A 17579-nucleotide genomic window follows, 5' to 3' on the forward strand; every position below is an offset into this window, starting at 1 on the left:
AGGGGTGCGCTCACGGGCGCCGCAGCGCGCGGGGCGGGGCCGCAGGTTTGCGTACGTATGGAGCCGGCCGGCCAGTGCGAGGGGCGGGGGCGGGGCAACATTTGCATAGGCATGAGGGGGCGGGGCCGGCCCGCCCGGATGGAACGCGGCCCGGAAGGGGGCGGGGCCTGGGCAGCACCGGAGCGATCCCGGGGGCGGCGGCGTCCTCCTGCCTCCACCGGTGAGACCCCCCCCCCCGGCTCCCCCCGCCCGCAGACAGCTCGCCATCACCTGGGCCCCCCCCCCCCCTCCCTCCCCTCCCCCGGATCGGGCCGCCCTGAGCCCCCGCCCGCCCCGCCCGTCCCTGCGTCCGGTGCCCGGGGGGGGGGGGTCCAGCCTGGCAGCGCCCCCCGCCGGCATCTCCTTCCTACGTCGGGGGGGGGGCAGCTCGCCCCCCGCCCGGCAACTCCCCCCCTCCCCCTCCCCCGGGCTGCCAGGGGGCCTGGATGCCGGCCCCAGCCTTTCCTTGGGGGGGGGTCAGACTCCTGGGCTCTCCCCCCACCCCCGGAAGGGGGCCCAGGGGGTTAAAGCATGTGGGGGGGGCAGGGGGCAACACCCGGGTCCTCCCTGCTGCCCCCCCAGTGCAGAGGTCATGGCCCCCCCCGCGCAGCAGGGGTCCTGGCCTGCCCCCCCCCCAGCACGGCTGCGCTTGCACGGCCCCCCCAGGCACCTGCGGCCCCCCCCCCCGAGCCTGGCTCCTGGTGGGACGGGCGGATGGGGGGGGGGGGGCCCAGGCCCCGTCTCCGTCTCCGTCTCCGTCTCCGCTGCAGCCTCCGGCGTGACCTTGGGCCTTGTGCCTCAGTTTCCCCTCGTGCTGCCGGACCGGGCCGGGGTCGCGGCACCGCTCCCGCGTGCTGCGGGGGGGCCCAGTCGTCCAGGGGCCCGGACCCCCCCAAACCCCCTCGTGCCTCTCCCGCTGCTCAGGGTGGGACCCCGGCTTCACGGCCCGTCTCAGCATCGCCGCCTCCGCCCCTGCCCTGCCTCAGTTTCCCCCAGAGGGAAGGCCCGAGTGCCACCCCCCCTCCCGGGTGGGCAGGGGCCACGTCCCAGGGGCCGGGGCCGGAAGCCATCGGGAGCGAGGAGCAGCCATTAGAGAAGCAATTAGCCGGGCTGGAGCCGCCAGGGCAAGCTGCCAGGGGCGGAGGCCGGGTGCCTTGCCCTGCCCGGGGACGGGGGGGGGGGTCCGGGTGGCGGTGCCCAGACCGGATGACACCTGACACCCATCCCTGCCCTGTGCCTCCTTTCCCCCCACCCAGTTCCCAGTGGGGGTCTTTGACTGGGGGGGGGCTCGCCCTCATCCACCCCCCCACGCGGTGGGAGCAACCTGCAGGGCCCCAGCTGGCGCGGGGGTGGAGGGGGGGGCGGTGCACAGCTGTCGGGGCAGATGGCTCCCTCAGCAGGGGGGAGTCCCATGATGCTTTTCCCCTGCTGGGCCAGGCAGTGGTCGACTTTCGTGGCCCCCCTCCCAGCCCCCACAATGTAGCACTCGGGGGGGCGCTGCATCTGGACCCCAACTTTGGTCCCTGGGGGGATTGGGGGAGACTCCCCCCCCTCCCCCAGCCCTGCCGGTGCCCCTCACTCCCCTTGCACACAGCACCTGCACACTGTTGCACACACACACTGCAACGCCTCGTGCCCCTGCCCCGTCGCCACGGGGAGAACCCCAGGGTCCTGGCCGTGCCGGGGGCCCCAGTGGGGGTCTGACCGCCCTGTCCCCCCCCCAGGCCACGGGGGGCCGCCATGAACAAGCTGCGGCAGAGCCTGCGCCGGAAGAAGCCGGCCTATGTGCCCGAGGCCAGCCGGCCCCACCAGTGGCAGGCGGACGAGGAGGCTGTGCGCAAGGGGAAGTGCAGCTTCCCCGTGCGGGTGAGTGGGGCGGGGCTTGCACGCGCGTGTGTGCAAGGGAGACTTGCAGCTTCCCGGGGCAGGGCTTGCACGCGCATGTGCATGATGAGATGTGCAGCTGCCCAGTGCAGGTGAGTGTGGCAGGGCTGGCATAAGCGTTTGCGCCCGGGGAAGTGCAGCTTCCTGGTGCAGGTGAGCGGGGTGGGGTGGAGCTTGCACACGTGTGTCCACACGTAGAAGTGCATCTTCCCAGTGCAGCTGGGTGGGGTTGCACATGTGTTGTGCATGGGGAAAAGCAGCTTCCCAGTTTGGGTGAGCAGGGCGGGGCTTACACGCGCGCGCGTGAGGTGGGATGTGTGCGTGCAGGCGCGTGTCATCCCCTGCTGGGACTGGGATTCTGGAACCTGGGACTGGGTGCCTCATTTGCATCTTATTAGCATGTGTGCCACCCCTCCCCCCCCAGTACCTGGGCCACGTGGAGGTGGAGGAGTCCAGGGGGATGCACGTGTGCGAGGAGGCTGTGAAGAGGCTTAAGACGGTGAGTGCCGGGACCCCGCCGCGGGCACTGCTGCCCCCCACCCCTACCTGCCTCCCACCCTGCTGATGCCCCTGGCCCCTGGTTGCAGAGCGGGCGCAAGTCGGTGAAGTCGGTGCTGTGGGTCTCGGCCGATGGGCTGCGCGTGGTAGACGACAAGACCAAGGTAAGGGGGCGGAGCCTGGGGAGGGGCGTGGCCTGATGGCCCCACTCCTTATGGGGCAGTACCCCCTGCTGGCTTGGGATCTGGGGTGTCCCGCCCCATGGGATGTGACCTGGGGCAAGGCCCAGGTGTGGGGTCAAAGAGGTGGGGCCTCCAGGGGTGTGGCTTGGAGCACTGCCTGTGGTCCCGCCCCATGTGGCACCGTGCTCCCTGCCGGCCTGATAGGGGCCAATCGGGTGGGGCAGGGGTGGAGCCTGGCTGATGCGCGCATGTGTGTGTTTGCGTGTCCGTGTCCGTCCCACCAGGACCTGATCGTGGACCAGACGATCGAGAAGGTGTCATTCTGCGCCCCCGACCGCAACTTCGACAAGGCCTTTTCCTACATCTGCCGCGACGGCACCACGCGCCGCTGGATCTGCCACTGCTTCCTGGCCCTCAAGGACTCGGTGCGTGAGCACGTGGGTGTGCAACACACGCATCTGCTGGGGCGTGCGCGGGTGGGGGGCGTACGTGCAGGCACGTGACACAGGTGACACTGGGCGCCTTTACAGATGCGTGTGGTGTGCGCCATGGGTGTGTGTTCCTCAATGTGCACTTGCCATGCAGTGTGGCACATAGGGGGTGTCGGGTGTGTGTGCAAGGGTGCGCAGGATGGGGGGGTGTGGGCATGTATGGCGTCTCTCAGGTGTGCACATGTGTGCCTTTGCAAAATGTGTGCAGTGCAGCGTAGCGTGTGCAAGGCATGTTGCGTGTGTATGCATGTATGTGCAAGGTGCGTGCGCATGTGTGCACATTTGCAAATGTGTATTTGTGGGGGCGTTCACTAAGGGGGGTGCGCGTGGAGGCTGTGGCACGTGTCATAGGTGTGCATGCATGTGTGCACAGGGTGGGTGTGCCTTCACGTGCACACGTGTAGCATGCAGTACTCGGCGCGTGTGTGCATCCCCATGTGCACGCATCCCCAGCACGCTCCACCTCCGACGCACGCCCTTGCTTGGCACCTGTGTGCAATCCTGGCATGAGTGCCCACGTGCCCCTCGCACGAGGCCCTGACGTGCCCCCGTGACCCAGGGCGAGCGGCTGTCGCACGCCGTGGGCTGCGCCTTCGCCGCCTGCCTGGAGCGGAAGCAGAAGCGGGAGAAGGAGTGCGGCGTCACAGCCGCCTTCGACCCCACACGCACCAGCTTCTCCCGTGAGGGCTCCTTCCGGGCCCCCGGAGCCCGGTCCCGGGCCCCCCCGGACAAAAAAAAAGGTACTGGCCATGCCCCCTGCCCTGGCCCAGGGTTCCCAAGGGGGCAGGCGCAGGAGCAGGGGTTCTCATCCCCTGCCTTGGGGGCTGCAGCGGGGACTGGGCAGGGTTTGGGGTCTTGCCTCCATCCTTAGGGGGTTTGGGGTCTCGTCTCCATCCCCCTGGTATTAGGGCCTGGGGGTATGGGGGGTGGAAGAAGGCTGGGGCAATGGTGTGGGGTGAATGTGGGGGGCTTTTTGGGGGGCAGGGGGAGGGGTCCCTAGGGGCTGTGGGGGGGGGCTGAACAGGGCAGGGGTTTGGGGTCTTACCCCACCATGTTTGGAGCTGGGAGTATTTGGGGGGTAAGGAGGGTCCTGGGGGGCTTGGGGCCATGGTAGGGGGTCATGTGGGGGGCAGGGAGGAGCACTTCTTGGGGGACAGGGAGAGGGGTCCTCACCTGCAGCCCCCCTGTTCTAGAGGTTGTGGAGAGGGCTGGGAGCACTTGGGGGATGGGTAGCCTGGGGCTGTGGTGGGGGTACGTGTAGGGGGCTTTTGGGTGGGGCTGGGTCTCCCGGGGGGTGGGGGGTGGATCTTGGGGGTGGCAGCAGTGGGTACCTTGGTCTGGGTCTCAGGAAAGGTCTGATCCCCATTGCCCCCCAGCAGAGGCTGCGGCCGCCCCGGCCGCCCCCGCCGTCACCGCTGCCGCCGCCTCGTCAGCACCCCCCGTCCCCGTGCAGCCAGGCGGCGGGTCACCGTCAGCAGGCGCCGGAGCAGGCATGGCGGAGCCGGGGGCACCAGCGGGCGCGGAGGGTGGGGGCCGGCCGCAGGCCATCCCACGGCGCCACGCGCCCCTGGAGCAGCTGGTTCGCCAGGGCTCCTTCCGCGGCTTCCCTGCGCTCAGCCAGCGCAACTCGCCCTTCAAGCGCCAGCTCTCGCTGCGCCTCAACGACCTGCCCTCCACGCTGCAGCGCCGCGGTCTGTACCGCCAGCCCGGGCCTGGTGAGCCACCGCCGCGGGAGGGGGGCTGCAGGGGGGTCAGATCGGGGTTCATTCCCACCTTGTCTCTGCGCCCTAGTGCTGGAGATGGAGCCCACGCCCCCCGGCGACGCCGACGGCATCACCGCACTTTGCAGCCAAATCGACGCCTCGCTCGGCGCTACTGCTCCCCCCGGTGCCACCGCCCCCAGTCCGCCCCTGCCTGCTGCCCCAGGTACTGCCCCGCCCACTCAGGGCTCAGCAGAGGTGGCCATGCCTCTTCCTATGGCCACGCCCCTAGGCAGCAGCAGCATGTCTAGCTATGGCCACACCCCCTGATGGCAGCTGTGCTCCAGCTGTGGTCACGCCTTCAGTAAAGCCACACCCCTGCTCTCAACTATGATCCCTATATGGCCACACCCCATTATGGGCGCCCCCCTCCCCCCCCCCCAACAGTATGGGCACACCTACTGCTTGCAACTACACTCCCTATGTGCCCACACCCGTAAACTGGCCACACTCCCTCTTGGCCCCACCCCCAGATATGACCACACCCCCTATTGGCCATGCCCCCAGGTGTGGCCACGCCCCCAGACATGACTACAACTCTAGTGACCACACCCCTATTTGCCCTCCTGTATGGCCACGCCCCTACTGTGGTCACGCCCCCACCCCCAGGTCCCCCATCCACCGCCGAGCTGCCCTGACCCTTGTCTCCTTCCCTGCAGCCACCTGGGGAGTGCCGGCGCCGGCCCCAGACCCCGTGGCGCCCGCACCCCCCGTCGCGCCGGGACACCGGCGCACACCATCGGAGGCCGAGCGGTGGCTGGAGGAGGTGGCCACGGCCGCCAAGGCCACACAGCCGCCGCCTCCCCTGCCTGCACCTGCCATGGTGGCCCTGCCCGTGGCGCTGCCCGTGGCCCCGCTGCCCCCCTACGCCCTGGGCTATGAGGCAGCACCCACGGCCCTGAGCTTCTTTGCTGCCCCCCCTAGCTTCATGCCCCTGGGTGCCTGTCCCCCCCCTGGCCTGCCCTACGCCGCCCCCCACGTGCCCCTGGTCGGCCTCACCCCCTCCCAGATGGTGGCCAACGTCTTCTGCTCTGCTGCCCGCTCCGGCCCCCCCCCCAAGCCCAAGCCGGCGGCCGCCCCCTGGCCCCCCGAGACAGCTGCGCAGCCCCCCGTGCCCCCCGCGACCGACCCCTTCGAGGCACAGTGGGCGGCACTGGAGACCAAGCCCCCCGCGCCCCCCAACCCCTTCGCTGGCGACAGGCCGAAGACCTTCGAGATCGAGCTGTGAGCCGGGGGGCGCCCTTGCTGAGCCCCTGGACCCGAGATGAGGGTCCTGGTTTGCCAGGGGGAGGCTAAAAGGGGTATGAACCCCCCCTCCTGTGGCCCATGTGGGTTAACGGGGGTGCAGGACCCCCCCAAAGTTCCCTGTGAAGCCCCCCAGGCCCGGCCTGCACCTAGGGGTGCCTTAATCCCCCTCCCCATCTCATGGGGGGGGCATCTGTAAGCAGGGGTGCTGGGAACAGCAGGAGACCCCCCCACACACACTTTATACTGGGGGGGTCTAGAGGGTCTCTTCTCCCCCCCCACCCCCAATTTTATGTCTGTTCTTTTTAACTTAAAATCCAGATTTTTGTATTTTTGTCTAATCCCCCCCAGGTCTTCCCGCAGCCCCCTGGGGTTTGGGGGGAGCAACATGTGTTAACCCTTTGTGTTCCAGCCCCCAGCCCAGCTGGTGGGGTCCAGGCCTAGCCAACCCCCCCCCCCACCCCATTCTCCAGGTTGGGGGAGGGTCATGCAGTGGGTGGGGTCCTCTACTTTATTCCCCCACCCCAATGGCCCCAGGGCATTGTGGGGCAGGCTGGGGAAGCCCCGGCCCAGCTGGTGGGACGGGGCTGGCCCCCCCCCACTCTGGGGCCGCGTGCGGGTTTGTATCATAGAGCTGCCAATAAACAAGAGTCCTAGAAGAGCCGCCTGGAGCCCTGTTTGTGGGGGGGCGGGGGGGGCATTCTCATGGCTTTGGCTTGATCATGCCCTGTTGGTCACTTCCTGTCCCAAATACGCCCCCCCCCCACCCAGGCAGCTGCCACATGGGGAAGAGGGCAGGGCCTGGGGAGGCACAAACGTCCCCCAGCTCCAGGGCCAGAAGGCCAAGCCTGACCTCTGACCCCGGGGCAGGGAAGGGCCTGCAGTGGCTGCAGGTGTCGTCCCTGGGTGGCCCAGTGGCTCACCATGTTGGGGGGGGGGGGGACAGTCGGGGCCTCGCCCTTTGACTCCTGGGGGGGGTTGCTTTTGCCCGGGGGGGGGCCCAGCCTGCTCCCAGGGGATTGTGGGGGGGGAGGGGGGAGAAATATATTTTTATGGCCTTTTTTGCTCGCTTTCGGAAATGGATCCCTCGCGGTTGCCATGGGAACCGGCAGGGAGGGATGCTCCAGAGCTCTTAAAGGCACCGCGCTGCCCGGGGTGGGGCCAGGCTGGGGGGGGGGGGGCAGGGAGGGTTGAGTGGGGGTCAGGGCAAGAAGCTTTGGGGAGGGGGTTAGAGGCGGGGGGCAGCTCTGGGCTCCCTGTGCAGCTGGGAGAAGGGGGGGCAGGGTCTGCCATGGTGCCATGCCTCAGTTTCCCCAGCTGTAGAAGGGGTCGGGCAGGGGCCCAGTTGCCTGGGGGGGGCGGGTGGAGCGGGAGCCCAGATACCTGGGTTGTCCCCCAGGTCCCAGGGGGGAGGGGAGTCTGCGGGGTTAGAAATGGGGCAGGGGGGCTGGGGTCTCGTCGGGCCCAGGCCTCCTCGGGGGCTCGGCTGGCCGAGAGCAAGGGGCCGGGCAGCACCCGAGGGGCCCGATCCTGGGTGGGGGTCTAGGTGGCACCTGGCATAAGCGGGGGCCCCGATCCTGGGTGGGGGGTCTAGGCAGTGCCAGGCGCATGCGGGGGCCCCGATCCTGGCAGCGCCTGGCACAATGGCCCCGATTCTGGCTGCGGCGCCTGGCACAAGTGGGGTAACCCCGAGCCTGCTGGTGCCTGGCATGGGGGCCCCGATCTGGGGTGGGGGTCCGGGCAGCGCTTGGCACCACTCTGCGGGGCCCGATCCTGGATCCCTGCATCCACTAGTCCTCATTCCCTCCAACCCCCCCAAGGGAAACTGAGGCACAGGGAGAGGGCAGCCACAACCCCCCCCCCCCCAGCAGCTCTCACCTGCACCTGCCCTCACCCCCCCCTGCTGACAGACACCCCCGCTCGCCTCTGCCAGCCAATCTGTGTCCTCCTGGGGGGCGGGCCTTGCAGCTGTCAAACGCAAGGCATGCTGGGACTTGTAGTCCTCCCACCCACCCTAGTAGCCCCCCCTTCTCCCCCCCCACCCACTGCGGTGATGTGCAAAGCTGGGGAGGGGGGGCCTGGATGGAGGGGGCTGGGGGGGACGGACTGCATCCCCCAGCATGCACTGGGGCGGGGGGGGCCGCCCCCTCCCCCCCACCCCCCCGCTGCGGGCTGGGAATGAATGAAATCGCCCCGGATTCCGATGCGAGAAGTGAAAAACCCACCGTGCAAAATGGCCACGGCGGTGCACAAGCCGCTGGAGGGGTGAGAGCCGGGGGCTGCGGGGCGGCAGCCAGAGCGCCGCAGGCCTGAGCCGGGGCGGCAGTGGGGGGCACCGGCGGGGATGGGGGTCGGGAGCGAGGGGCACCGGTGGGGCTGGGTGGGAGAGGAGGGGAGGGGAGGGGGGGCTGCAGGGCGGGAGTGAGGGGCACTGCCAGGGCTGGGGGTCGGGAGCGAGGCGCACCGGCGGGGCTGGGGGTCGGGGGCGCGGGGCTGGGGCAGGAGGGAGGGGGCTGCCGGTCGGGAGCGAGGGGCACCGTCTTGCCACCTGGCTGCACCCCAGATGCGGCCCCAAGCGGGGTGTCGCTGGGCGGGGGGGGGGGGCCGGCAGGGCCTAAATCCTGTTCCCTGCGCTGCCTGGGTGGGGGCACCCTCGGGCCAGGGTCGTGCCCCCCCAGCCGGGCAGGGCCCTGGGGTCACCTGGGGGCAGCACCTGGTCCTGATGAGGAAGGTGGGGGGGGTGACTGGGTCAGAGGGGTGCAGAGGTGGGGAGAGAGCCCAGCGTCCGCACCCCCGGGCCCCCCCGCAGACCCCACCCCCACCAGCGCTGGGGGGAGCCCAAGCGTCCGCGCCCCCGGCCCCTGCGCCAACCCCCGGCCCAGACACCCCGGGTGTCCGGCTTGGAAGGGAACTGGGGGCAGGGGGGGCAATCGGGGCAGGTGCTGGCCTGGGTCCTCTCCCTGCCCAGAGCCAGATGTGCGTGGGGCAGGGGTTGGGCATGGGCACCCTTGTGTACAGCAGGGCAAGGGTTAATCAGGGGGTCAGCCTGGGACCACCCCCCCCCCCCGTCAGGAGCCTAGGGGTCACCCGGGGTCATCTGAGCTGCTGCCCAACCTCCCATGGTGCCCCTCACCCCCCCCCTTGGCTGCTCAGTGCTGCCCCCTGGCACAGGTGCCAGAGCCGACCCCTCGGCAGCTCCCGCGAAAGGTCACGGGTCATCCCATGGTGGCCTTGCAGTCAGAGGCCTTGGCGCTATTTGGGGGGGGGGCACGGCTCATCCCGGGAGGGTCCGTGCTCGCTGCTGGGTCCAGGCCCCCCCGGGTGGAGCCAGCGCAGGGTCCCCAAGGCTGCTTGGAGTCACGGTGGTGGGAGGGGTGGGGGGCAGGGGCAGAGCAGGGGGGGTCAGGGCAGGTGGGAGGGGCGCAACGGGGGCCTGGCAGGGGTCTGACCCCCCCCCCCGACCCCCCCGCACAGCCTGGGCGAGGACTTCTACCGCGAGGCCATCGAGCACTGTCGCAGCTACAACGCGCGGCTCTGCGCCGAGCGCAGCATGCGCCTGCCCTTCCTCGACTCGCAGACCGGCGTCGCCCAGAGCAACTGCTACATCTGGATGGAGAAGACCCACCGTGGCCCCGGTGAGACCCCCACCCCGCCCCCGTCCCACCACCCCCTCCCGCCGGTGCCCCTCGCTCCCGGCCCGCAGCCCCCTGCCCCCCTAGCCCTGCTAAGCTGGGGGGGCGAGGCTGGCTCGGATGGGTTGTGGGGGGCGGGGGGGGGGGGGTCTCCAGGCTCATGCTACCCCCCGCCAGGCCTGGCCCCGGGGCAGATCTATACCTACCCGGCGCGCTGCTGGCGCAAGAAGCGGCGACTGAACATCCTGGAGGACCCGCGACTGCGGCCGTGTGAGTTCAAGATCGGTAAGGACCGCGGTGGGGGGCGGCTGGGGGATAGGGCCGGGGTCCGGCCGGATCTGACGTGCCCCCCCCCCCCCCCAACCGCCCCCCAGACTGCGAGGCGCCCCTGAAGAAGGAGGGGGGGCTGCCCGAGGGGCCGGTGCTGGAGGCGCTGCTCTGCGCCGAGACGGGCGACAAGAAGACGGAGCTGAAGGAGGAGGAGATGGTGCTGGACTGTCAGGTGAGACCCCCCCCCCCCAACCGCCCGGCCCCCCCCACGGGGACCCCTGCCCCAGGCAGGTGCCCTAGAGCGACCCCCTCCCCCATTGCAGAAGCCCCCGATGGGCGAGTTCCCGCACGACCTGGAGGGCGACGAGCTGGACGACGACCTCCCGCGGAGGAAGAACAAGGCCAAGGGCAAGGTCGGGGGGGGGTCCCTGCCGCCCCCAGGGCCTGGGACGGCGGGTTGGGGTCCGGCCTGGCGTGCGAAAAGAGGGAGGCGGGGGAGTCTCCCCGGAAATTTGTGACCTCCCTCCTTCTCCCTGCGCCCCCCCCCCCCCACCCCCACCAGGCGTACGGGATCGGGGGCATGCGCAAGAGGCAGGATGCGGCCACGCTGGAGGACCGGGACAAGCCCTACGTCTGCGACAGTGAGTGTGCGACGTGGGTGTCCAGGCGGGGCGGGGGGCTCAGCCCCTCTGCCCCAGCTACGAGCCGCAGGGGACCCAGGTGTCCGGACAAGGGGGCAGACGGGGGCCCCCAACCTCCAGCTCCTGCTCTTGGGGGACCCCAGGTGTCTGGGGGGGGGAGGAGGGGGCTGGGTCTACAGCCCCCTCCCAACCCTAGGCTCGGGGGACCCATGGGTCCAGGCAGGGCAGGGGGTTGGGGCTACAGGCCCCCCCAGCTCTAGTCTCAGGGGAGCTAGGGGTCTGGGGCAAAGGGCGGGAGCTGGAGGGGTCCCCCAGCTGCTGGCCATAGATCGGGGGTGGGGGGCAGTCGTGGTCTCAGGGCCCCCACAGGTCCCAGTTGCGGGGGAGCGAGCCCAGGCGTCCGGGCGGGGGCTCTGACCGTGTGTCCGCCCCCCCAGTCTGCGGGAAGCGCTACAAGAACCGCCCGGGGCTGAGCTACCACTACACGCACACGCACCTGGCCGAGGAGGAGGGCGAGGAGCCGCCCGAGCGCCACGCGCTGCCCTTCCACCGCAAGAACAACCACAAGCGTGAGCAGGGCCTGCTCCTGGGGGCATGCATGCGTGTCGTCGTGCACAGCCTGGGTGTGCCTCTGTGTAGGGGTAGAGGGGTGTGTGTGTGTCTGTGCACACAAGCATACATGTATGTCTCTGTTCACATGGGTGTGGCTGTGTGTGCCTGTGTGTGTGTGTGTGTGTGCACATGTGGGTATATGTGTGTGTGCATGTGTGGGCATGCAATGCATGTTTCTGTGCACATGTGTGTGCCTGAGTATGTGTGTGCATTCGTGGGTATACATATGTGCCTCTGTGCATCTGTGGACGTGTGTGTGTGTGTGTGTGTGGGAGGGGGTATATATTTGTTCCTGTGCACATTTGTGTGTGCATGTGGAGCTGCCTGTGTGTGTGTGTGCGCGCGCGCGCGTGCGCACATACACATGTGGATGTTCATGTATATCTCCATGCACATGTGTGTGCACATGTGGATGTCACTGGGGGCACATGTGGGCATACATGTGTTTTCATGCACATCCATGTGCCCATGTCACCATGCACGTGTGGGCATGCATGCATTTCCACATCCATGTACCCATGTGTGCATACATGTGGGTGTACATAAGTCAGCATCTTCATGAACATGTGTGTGCACCTGTGTGTGGGGGGGGGCCCGTGTGTGTGTGTGTGCATGTGTGCACATAGGCCTATACACCTGCATGCTATGCATACATGTGCTTGTGTGTGAGATGCATGGGCCAGGGCACGTGCGTGCATTTCTGCCCCTGTGTGAGCACCCAGCGTGTGGCAGGGGTCCAGGGGGGTCTGGGCCCCACCCCAGAGGGAACCCAGGTCTCCCGTGGGAAGGCCGGGGGCAGGGGGGGGACCACAGCTACCCCCTCCGTGCATCCCCTGCCTCCCATGATGCTTTGCAGGTGGAAGCCGGGGCGGAGGGGGTGGGGGCCATGCCGTGGGGAGCTGCGTCCCCCCCCTGCCGCCATCTCCCCGGCTCCACTGGTTTCCATGGCAACCGGCAGGCTGGCACAACGGCAACGCACAATGAGGCCTGGGTGCACCCGTGGGGGGAGGGGCGGCTCCGGGGGGAGACGGGGGGGGGGCCCCCCCAGACACCTGGGTTTCTGGCAGGGTGCGGGGGTGGGGGGGTCCCTGCTGTCTCGATGGGCCATTGGTGAGCATCATCCACACGAGCCAGCCCAAAACAGGGCGGGGGGGAGGTGGGCCTGCAATTGGGTGGGGGGGGCTGCTGGTACCCCCCACTCCTGACCCACAGCCCCTGGCCCCCATGGCCCTGCTGGTGCCCATCACTCCCGACCCACAGCCCCCCCCCCGTGGCCCTGCCAGTGCCCCTCACTCCCGACCCACAGCCCCCAGTTCCCAGGGGAGCTCTTGTCTCGGGGGGCAGGTGGGGGGGCAGGGGCAAGGGGGGGCCGGGCTGGGGTGGGGGGGCACCGCGGCCCCTGGCTGCTTCACGCTCTCGTTCTCTTTGCTGTTCCCCCCGCAGAGTTTTACAAAGAGTTGAACTGGGTCCCCGAAAACCAGCGCAGACACACAGGTAACCCACCCGGTGCCTCCGGGGGGGCAGGACCTGGGGGGCCGGGGCCGGGGCCGGGGTGGGTCTTCACAGGGCTCTCAGGCCAGGGGCAGATCAGGGGCCTGCAGAAGGAGGAGGTTGTTGAGACCTCCGTCGGCTTGTTATACTCAGGGCGGGAGTGAGCAGCTGGGAGCAGAAAGCAGAGCAGTGGCTCAGGCAAAGAATAGAAAGCAGAGCAGCAGACAAGGCAGGACGGGGAGCAGAAAGCAGATCAACAGAGTGGGTGGGTAGCCCAGGGCAGGGGGGTGAAAGGGTAACGGATGGGACAGGGAGCAATAAGCAGAGCAGGGGATGGAGCAGGAGTCCAGGGCAGGGAGCAGAAAGCAGGGCAGGGGATGGGGCTGGGCCCAGGGCAGGAAGCAGAAAGCAGAGCACTGGATGGAGCAGGGCCCAGGGTAGGGAGCAGAAAGCAGAGCAATGGATAGGGTAGGAAGCAGAAAGCAGAGCAATGGATAGGGCAGGAAGCAGAAAGCAGAGCACTGGATGGAGCAGGGCCCAGAGCAGGGAGCAGAAAGCAGGGCAGGGGATGGGGCTGGGCCCAGGGCAGGGAGCAGAAAGCAGAGCACTGGATGGAGCAGGGCCCAGGGCAGGGAGCAGAAAGCAGGGCACTGGATAGGGCAGGGAGCAGAAAGCAGAGCAATGGATGGATCAGGGCCCAGAGCAGGGAGCAGAAAGCAGGGCAGAGGATGGGGCTGGGCCCAGGGCAGGAAGCAGAAAGCAGAGCACTGGATGGAGCAGGGCCCAGAGCAGGGAGCAGAAAGCAGGGCAGAGGATGGGGCTGGGCCCAGGGCAGGAAGCAGAAAGCAGAGCACTGGATGGAGCAGGGCCCAGGGCAGGGAGCAGAAAGCAGGGCAGGGGATGGGGCTGGGCCCAGGGCAGGGAGCAGAAAGCAGAGCACTGGGTAGGGCAGGGAGCAGAAAGCAGAGCACTGGATGGAGCAGGGTAGGGAGCAGAAAGCAGAGCACTGGGTAGGGCAGGGAGCAGAAAGCAGAGCACTGGGTAGAGCAGGGCCCAGAGCAGGGAGCAGAAAGCAGGGCAGAGGATGGGGCTGGGCCCAGGGCAGGAAGCAGAAAGCAGAGCACTGGATGGAGCAGGGCCCAGGGCAGGGAGCAGAAAGCAGGGCAGGGGATGGGGCTGGGCCCAGGGCAGGGAGCAGAAAGCAGAGCACTGGATGGAGCAGGGCCCAGGGCAGGGAGCAGAAAGCAGAGCACTGGGTAGGGCAGGGAGCAGAAAGCAGAGCACTGGATGGAGCAGGGTAGGGAGCAGAAAGCAGAGCACTGGGTAGGGCAGGGAGCAGAAAGCAGAGCACTGGATGGAGCAGGGTAGGGAGCAGAAAGCAGAGCACTGGGTAGGGCAGGGAGCAGAAAGCAGAGCACTGGATGGATCAGGGAGCAGAAAGCAGAGCAGTGCCGGGGCCGGGCCGTCCCTGGACACGGCGAGGCCCCACAGTCGCCCCTGGCCGTCCGTGGCATCCGCCGGGTGCCGCTGCTGCGCGACGCGGCGTCCCTGGGTGGGCCGGCGGGAGCGCGGGGCCTGAGCCTGGCCCTGCCCTCTGGCCTCTGACCTGGGCTCCTCCTTGCTGTTTTACAGCTAAGAAAGCACCGGACGGCACGGTCATACCAAACGGTTATTGTGATTTCTGTCTAGGCGGCTCGAAGAAAACCGGCTGCCCGGAGGACCTCATCTCCTGCGCCGACTGCGGACGCTCCGGTAACGCCCCGGCGCGGGGCCGGGGCCGGGGGGGACGTGCCCCGCGGCACCCTGGGAAGGCGCTGGCAGGGGTGGGCATCCCCCCTTGCGGCACGGGGGCAGGGGAAGATAGGCCAGGCCTCGTGGGTAATGGGCGTGCACTGCTGAGGCCGCGTGGAGCCCAGAGCATTGTGGGTAGGAGGTGTGAAGCAGAGGATGCAGAGGCATTGGGGAGCAGAGTCATGGTGCCCCATAACATTGTGGTAAGAGGTGCAAAGCAGCAGGGTCCCAGGGCATGCTGGGAAACAGGAGCACACTGAGGCATTGTGGGTAGGAGCTGTGGGTACCCGTTTGCTCTGCATTGCTCTGATTGGTTGGCGGCCGGGAGCACGTGTGTGGGTGGGTGCGTGTCCGTGTGCAGTGCTTGGGCCCTGTGTGCGGGTACACACGTGTGCAAGCGTATCGTGGCTGTACACCTGCACATATGCCTGTGTGTGCATATGTGTATGTGGCTGTGTATACATGCATGCGTATGTATGTGCATGTGTGTATGTGTATGCAGGAGTGTGTGCACGCAGGCATGTAGGGGTGTGTGTGTAAGTGTTCAGGAATGCATCTGCATGCATGTAGCTGTATGCGTACACCCGTGTGTGTGTGTGTGTGTGAATGCACATGTATGCCTGCATGTGGGTGTGCACATCTGCATGCATGGGTATGCACTTGTGTGAGTGTGCCCACGTGTGCACATGCCCTGCCCTGTGCTTTGGGGCAGCTCCCTGCAGTGCCTCCCTCAGCTCTGCCGGGGCACGGGCGGCCTCCAGGCCACACGGTAGGAGCCTCAGCGGGGGTCGAGGGTGCCGGGTCTCAGCCTGCCTGGGGTGGGGCTCCGCGCCGGGGGCCGGGGCTGCCCACACTGACCCCCCCGTGCCCCCCCAGGCCATCCATCCTGCCTGCAGTTCACGGTGAACATGACGGCGGCCGTGCGCACCTACCGCTGGCAGTGCATCGAGTGCAAGTCCTGCAGCCTCTGCGGCACCTCTGAGAACGACGTGAGCACCCCCTGCCCCCCCCCCAAAACTCCCCCGACCCCCATCAAATCACTGACTAGCCTGAGCCAGGGGAAACCCTGCTCAGAGCCAGACTCCCCCAAAATGCCCCAGACCCCCCCAACAAACACTAGAGTCCCCCCAGACCCTCCCCACCAGTGTGAGCCTAGGGAGCACCCACGAGCAGTATGACCCCCCCCAACTTCCCCTGACCAGCATGAGCCCCCCCACACCCCCTGCAAGAATGACATCAGCCTGGGGAGCCCCCAACTAACCCAGGGCCCCCCCACCCCCCAGAAAGATGGGAGCTAGGGGTGCACTCACCCCCCCCCAGGCCCCCATATTGACAGGAGTTGCCATCGCCCCTGGGGCCCATGTGACCCCCCACTACCCCCACACCTACAGCCCCCCAATGCTGGTCCGTTCCCCCCCCAGGACCAGCTGCTCTTCTGCGATGACTGCGACCGGGGCTACCACATGTACTGCCTCAGCCCCCCCATGGCCGAGCCCCCCGAGGGTGAGCACCCCCGGCTGGGGGGTAATGGAGGGGAGGGACGCAGGGCTTGGGGGGGTGTTAGGGGTTTTTGGGGGGAGCAGGGTGGGGTGCCGGCCTGGGGCTAGGTGTGTCCCCTGTGGAGGAGGGGATAATGGGGAGGGGTGTGCCCTGGGTCATGGCGCTGCGCGTGGGTGTAGACACATATGTGGTGTGTACACACACACACGTATGTCTGTCTGTGTATAGGCACATACATGTTTTTGTACCTAGGTATATGTGTAGGTGCACATATACATGTATGTGTAAAGACGTACGTGTGTGTATATACATACATACACACGTGTGTATGTACACATGCATGTATACACACATACTTACGCGTCTCTACACCCCCACACACACACACAACATCTACATGTGTATACCCGTGTGGGGGTGTGCACACGTGCCCATGGGAAGGGGCTGGGGGGAAGCACGCCAGGTGCCCCCGTCTCAGCTGTGCCCGTCGCGTCCCCCCCAGGGAGCTGGAGCTGCCACCTGTGCCTGCGGCAGCTGAAGGAGAAGGCCTCTGCCTACATCACGCTCACCTAGACCCCCCCGTGTTGCTGGGACCCCTGTGGAGGGGGGGGCGTGCGGCAGGAGCCCACCCGCCCCTCACAACCCAGAGCCCCGGGACTGCCCCCCCAGAGCGGGGCCTACCCCCCCCATCAGCCAAAATCCTGCTCAAAGCCATAATCTGGGGGGGGACCCAGGCTAGGAGGTCGGGGGAGCTATTGGGGGGGGTCATAGTGGGGAGGGGTTGCATGATGTCATGTCTTTTTTTGCCCCACCCCCCAGGAGTGCTTGGGGCCTGCACTGGGGGGAGGGCATTTCCCAAGCCCTGCCCCCCCCATCTCCGGGGGGGGGGGTAGCATTTGGAGGGGGGGGTATTTATTTTAATACACAACTGCCCGTGTCCGTGGTTCGTCTGGAGCTTCTGGTGTTTCGGGGGTGGTGGGGGGGTGGGGGTTTGCAACGAGAGAAGAAAAAAAAAAAAAGAAAAAATGGGGAAAAAGATGGGGAAAGGTTAAAAAAAATATGTAAATTCAGTGCCCCGTCCTGGATGGGGGGGCAGCGTGGGGGGGGCGGGGGGTCCCCCCTGCCCTCTCCCCAGCCCGTCGTGTTCCCGGTGTCGTTCTGTGGCTGATTCTCGTGTGCTTGGATCGTTTCTGTGCATTAAAGAACCTGTTCGGAGTCTGCCCCCGCCTCGTCTGTGCCCCCCCCGGCTGGTGGGGATCCCAGGTGTCCGGGAGCCCCCCCCACACCATGCCCTCTCCGAGCAGCCCGGCTCTTTGCACCTGCTCCCTCTGCCAGGAGCAAAGCGAGGAGAACCCGGGGGTGTGGGGTCTCTGCTCCCCCCATCTCACCAGTAGCAGGGCAAGAACCCAGGGTGGGGACCCCTGCCCTGTGCGGGGGTGGACGCCCCCCCTCCTTCCCCCAGCCCAGGACACCCCCCACCCCAAATGAGTGCCTGCCAGGATCAGGACCACCTGCCCCCCCCCCCTTTGGCCACCACAGTAGC

At 67.8% G+C, this 17579-nt stretch overlaps 2 protein-coding genes across 7 annotated transcripts; both read left to right on the forward strand.

The window, feature by feature from the left end:
* Window positions 1-146: 146 nt before the first annotated feature.
* NUMBL (NUMB like endocytic adaptor protein) lies at window positions 147-6758 on the forward strand. Of its 2 annotated transcripts, none has more exons than XM_059718761.1 (9): window positions 147-220; window positions 1764-1905; window positions 2348-2422; window positions 2511-2585; window positions 2888-3028; window positions 3654-3834; window positions 4471-4809; window positions 4886-5020; window positions 5514-6758. In XM_059718761.1, exons 2-9 carry the CDS (start codon window positions 1780-1782, stop codon window positions 6080-6082), a joined length of 1641 nt encoding a protein of 546 aa, XP_059574744.1. In that variant the 5' UTR covers window positions 147-220; window positions 1764-1779; the 3' UTR covers window positions 6083-6758. The 2 variants fall into 2 exon arrangements, with proteins under 2 accessions (XP_059574744.1, XP_059574745.1); XM_059718762.1 differs by having other exon boundaries at window positions 4474-4809.
* Window positions 6759-8141: 1383 nt separating this feature from the next.
* Window positions 8142-17251, forward strand: DPF1 (double PHD fingers 1). 5 transcript variants are annotated; one of them, XM_059718770.1, is made up of 12 exons: window positions 8143-8364; window positions 9574-9734; window positions 9909-10016; window positions 10106-10233; window positions 10325-10414; window positions 10564-10642; window positions 11080-11211; window positions 12698-12748; window positions 14378-14497; window positions 15413-15525; window positions 15958-16039; window positions 16539-17251. In XM_059718770.1, the coding sequence occupies exons 1-12, from the start codon at window positions 8282-8284 to the stop codon at window positions 16607-16609; spliced, it is 1218 nt and encodes a 405-aa protein (XP_059574753.1). In that variant the 5' UTR covers window positions 8143-8281; the 3' UTR covers window positions 16610-17251. The 5 variants fall into 5 exon arrangements, with proteins under 5 accessions (XP_059574756.1, XP_059574753.1, XP_059574755.1 ...); XM_059718772.1 differs by having other exon boundaries at window positions 14435-14497; XM_059718771.1 differs by having other exon boundaries at window positions 9909-10001.
* The last annotated feature ends 328 nt before the right edge of the window (window positions 17252-17579 follow it).

This window comes from Alligator mississippiensis, chromosome 15 (assembly GCF_030867095.1).
Source record: "Alligator mississippiensis isolate rAllMis1 chromosome 15, rAllMis1, whole genome shotgun sequence".
Classification (NCBI taxonomy): domain Eukaryota; kingdom Metazoa; phylum Chordata; order Crocodylia; family Alligatoridae; genus Alligator; species Alligator mississippiensis.